General features: G+C 35.6%; 1 protein-coding gene across 1 annotated transcript; it reads right to left on the bottom strand.

Moving 5' to 3' along the window:
• Positions 1-1,309: 1,309 nt before the first annotated feature.
• LOC118742063 (Golgi-associated plant pathogenesis-related protein 1-like) lies at positions 1,310-1,965 on the bottom strand. Its single transcript, XM_036474031.1, has 3 exons — positions 1,759-1,965; positions 1,452-1,678; positions 1,310-1,397 (listed from the first exon to the last, which is right to left on the bottom strand). Exons 1-3 carry the CDS (start codon positions 1,963-1,965, stop codon positions 1,310-1,312), a joined length of 522 nt encoding a protein of 173 aa, XP_036329924.1.
• Between the last annotated feature and the right edge of the window lie 957 nt (positions 1,966-2,922).

The raw sequence follows: 2,922 nt of genomic DNA, 5'->3' as shown, positions 1-2,922 counted from the left end.
CATGGATGCATTGCCAACGCACTGCGCTCAGAAGAATTAGAGCGCACAATTAGGTGCTCAACCAAAACTGTTGTTGTAGAGGGGGAAAGTTTATTGACATTTAAAATCAGAGTACATACATATTAGGCTTGGATAGTTCTTGAACTAAAGAACTAGTTCATCTCTATGAACTAGTTCGCTAGTTCGGTCTCTTCAATGAACTAAATTTTTCAATTACTATTTCTCATTTTGGATCGCGATGCAAATATTATTGGCGCGAACCTATGTTGAGTATCCCCATCTTTACTGATGCGTTTTGAAATCTCATGGATTGTTGCTACTTCACATTCTTGCTAACTTGTTTTTTCGCAAATATTAAACTAGCGTAGAAGCTTTCTAATGTAATATGTAAGTTTTTTTTTTGAGCTCTAACTAAACGAACTAAAGAACTAGTTCACTGCGGTAAACGAACTACAACTGAACGGCTCACTTAAAAGAACTAAGGTGCCCAACTCAAATACATATACACATGTGCATATTAAAATTTTACATTTTTAAAAATTAAACAAAAAAAATGTTGCAATTAAAAAAAAAAAAAAAAAAAAAAATTTTTTTGTCCCTAAAAAACCAAAGTTGTTATTTTTTAATGCATACTCCCTCATTTTATTGATTTTGTCTTAAAAACTATCCGAATAAAATTTTATGCAATTCGGATCAGTTATCAGAATAATCTTAGTGCAGTCAGCGTGTTTTGTTAATTTACTAATTTTTCTTCTGTTTAAAACGGTATTACTATACTACCTATAGTATCGGGGGACATAATATTGAGTAAATCAGCATTTTTGGATTTTTGCTCTTTAACTCCGGAAAATATGCTCCTGTGGGATATTTTTTTTTAAGCAGGCTTACCCCAGGCCCTTTAGTGTGATTTCTGTAATTGTATTTTTTGTTCCTTTAACAATAAAATACAATTAACTTAACAACTTCAAAGTAATTTCAGTTAGCTACAAATGATTTGTAACTAGTCGGTACTATTTTTAGCAAAAATAAAAATATTAAGAGAAAAAAATTTGCACTATGTATTTTCTAATGATGACTAAACCAAACCAGATATCAGCGCCAATATTTGTTGTTTAAGATAAGTTTTTTCGTCCTCGCGCTATGACTCGGCTAATTTGGACAACTGTTTTATGCCTTAAAGCCGCTTAGACATTTTTAGTGGAAATTTCAACCTTAGTACCTTCCATTAAAAATGTCAGCCTCTTTCAGAAAGGACTCGTTGCTGCTGCTTTAAAATACTCGTCTTAGCTCCATTCCTTCATTTTGTTCTTCACTTTTTTGACGGCACATTTTCACGAAAGAAACCGTTCACATTTCCTGGCGGGTCATAATTGGCAACAATCCAAGCCTTTTCACCACTAAATAAGATAGGTTATAAGAAATAAAATATTTCTCTTCAACTCTCAACTCACGACACAGCATACGCCACGCCCACTTGTTTTGTATCGCGCCATATAAGCTGTGTAAAATGGCCAGTGTGCGGATTGAATTGCGACTTGGCAAAGTCATATTTGGCGATCTCGTCATACCACATTTTCACAGGCATTTCAGGTGTCACCTGCTGACCGCTGCTGTAATAAATATTTTCGCCATATTTGCCATCGGGGCTGTGTTCCATTTTCTGGCGCTGTGCGAGATTCTAAAAGGAGATGTATGTAAATCATTAGCAAACGTGCAGTTGCTTGAAAATTGTTTGGTTAATAATTTCTAGCAACTTACATGCGCCCATTTGTTTGCCACCTGCGTCAGTGTGGGGTTAATGGTGAGCGGCGGTGTGCCGTGTGTGGCACGAAATTTGTTATGCGATTCAACGCAAGCCTTTTCATAGTCCTGTTGCGACATTGTAATGGGTGCGGGCTTCGGTGGATTTGGATTACCACCCGGCGGAATCTTTTTAACAATAACCTTACGCTTAACAGTCGCCATGCCGCTAGAACCAAATTAGTTAGGCCAGCTTTACGGCACACATCACAAAGTCGCAGAGCGCCCGAAATGTGTATTTACTGGAAATTTTGTATGTTACGAAATTTAGAGAATGTTTTGAAATCAAAATGTAAATAATGAATGAAAATTCATGACCGAATTTTTTATTTGTCTTTTTGTGTGTCCCAAAAACCAAAAGGCCAAGGCTGAGTTGCTTCGAAAGTTTTTAAGTTTAAATTATTTAAAAGCGAGTACGAGCATAAATTAATTAAACTAATTAAAGTTTCCCCTTTAACACTTTCACCCAAACACACAAACTCCTGTGCATTCCCGCAAAATTATGTTGACCCTTTGATGCCAAAATACTCATAAGTACTCATTTGTCCATTGCTACCTGACGTAAATGCACACACACACACACACACACATTCTCCAACCAAACCGCAGAGTGCTCTTCAGCACACTTCTACTAGCAGCACTTGAATGTCTGCCCACTTGGCTTTCGGGTAGAATGCTTCACCTGAGGCGTTAGCATTTAAATAAATAGGTGTTGAAATTCTTGCTATCCGAATATGCGAAAGATGCCGGGTAATATTTATGTATTTGGCCTCATAAAATGGGGCGTTTAAAATACCTGGCAATTTATAGGAGAGCAGTGAAAGTGCTCTTTGTTTTAATTTAATTTTGTTTTTTAACTATTTTATGTCCAATTCTAGTCTACGTAAACTTTTCGCATCTGCTTCCTCATTTTAGTTTTGTATTTAAAACATAACGAATTCGTATTTAATGCTGTTAGCATAATTTAATTTAGTATATTTACTTTCTGATTTTGAAACAGGATAAATAGTTTTAGGAGGCGGGGATGCTATGAACCATTTTTTTTGAGTTAAAAGTAAAAAAGTATAAAAAAAAAGTATGGTCTACTCCTATTTCTTCTTTATTCACAACTGGACAAATGAT

Source organism: Rhagoletis pomonella, unplaced genomic scaffold (genome assembly GCF_013731165.1).
Source record: "Rhagoletis pomonella isolate Grant_MI unplaced genomic scaffold, Rhpom_1.0 Rhpom_scaffold_00006, whole genome shotgun sequence".
In the NCBI taxonomy this organism is placed as follows: Eukaryota; Metazoa; Arthropoda; class Insecta; order Diptera; family Tephritidae; genus Rhagoletis; species Rhagoletis pomonella.
Note: the sequence above shows the minus strand (reverse complement) of the source record. Positions and strands in the feature narration are given on the sequence as shown.

Coding starts and splice junctions, on each gene's coding strand:
- LOC118742063 (XM_036474031.1), bottom strand. CDS start 1,965: ATGGCGACTGTTAAGCGTAAGGTTATTGTTAAAAAGATTCCGCCGGGT. Junction 1,679..1,758: donor TGGCAAACAAATGGGCGCAT/GTAAGTTGCTAG, acceptor ATCTCCTTTTAG/AATCTCGCACAGCGCCAGAA. Junction 1,398..1,451: donor GGCGTGGCGTATGCTGTGTC/GTGAGTTGAGAG, acceptor TATCTTATTTAG/TGGTGAAAAGGCTTGGATTG.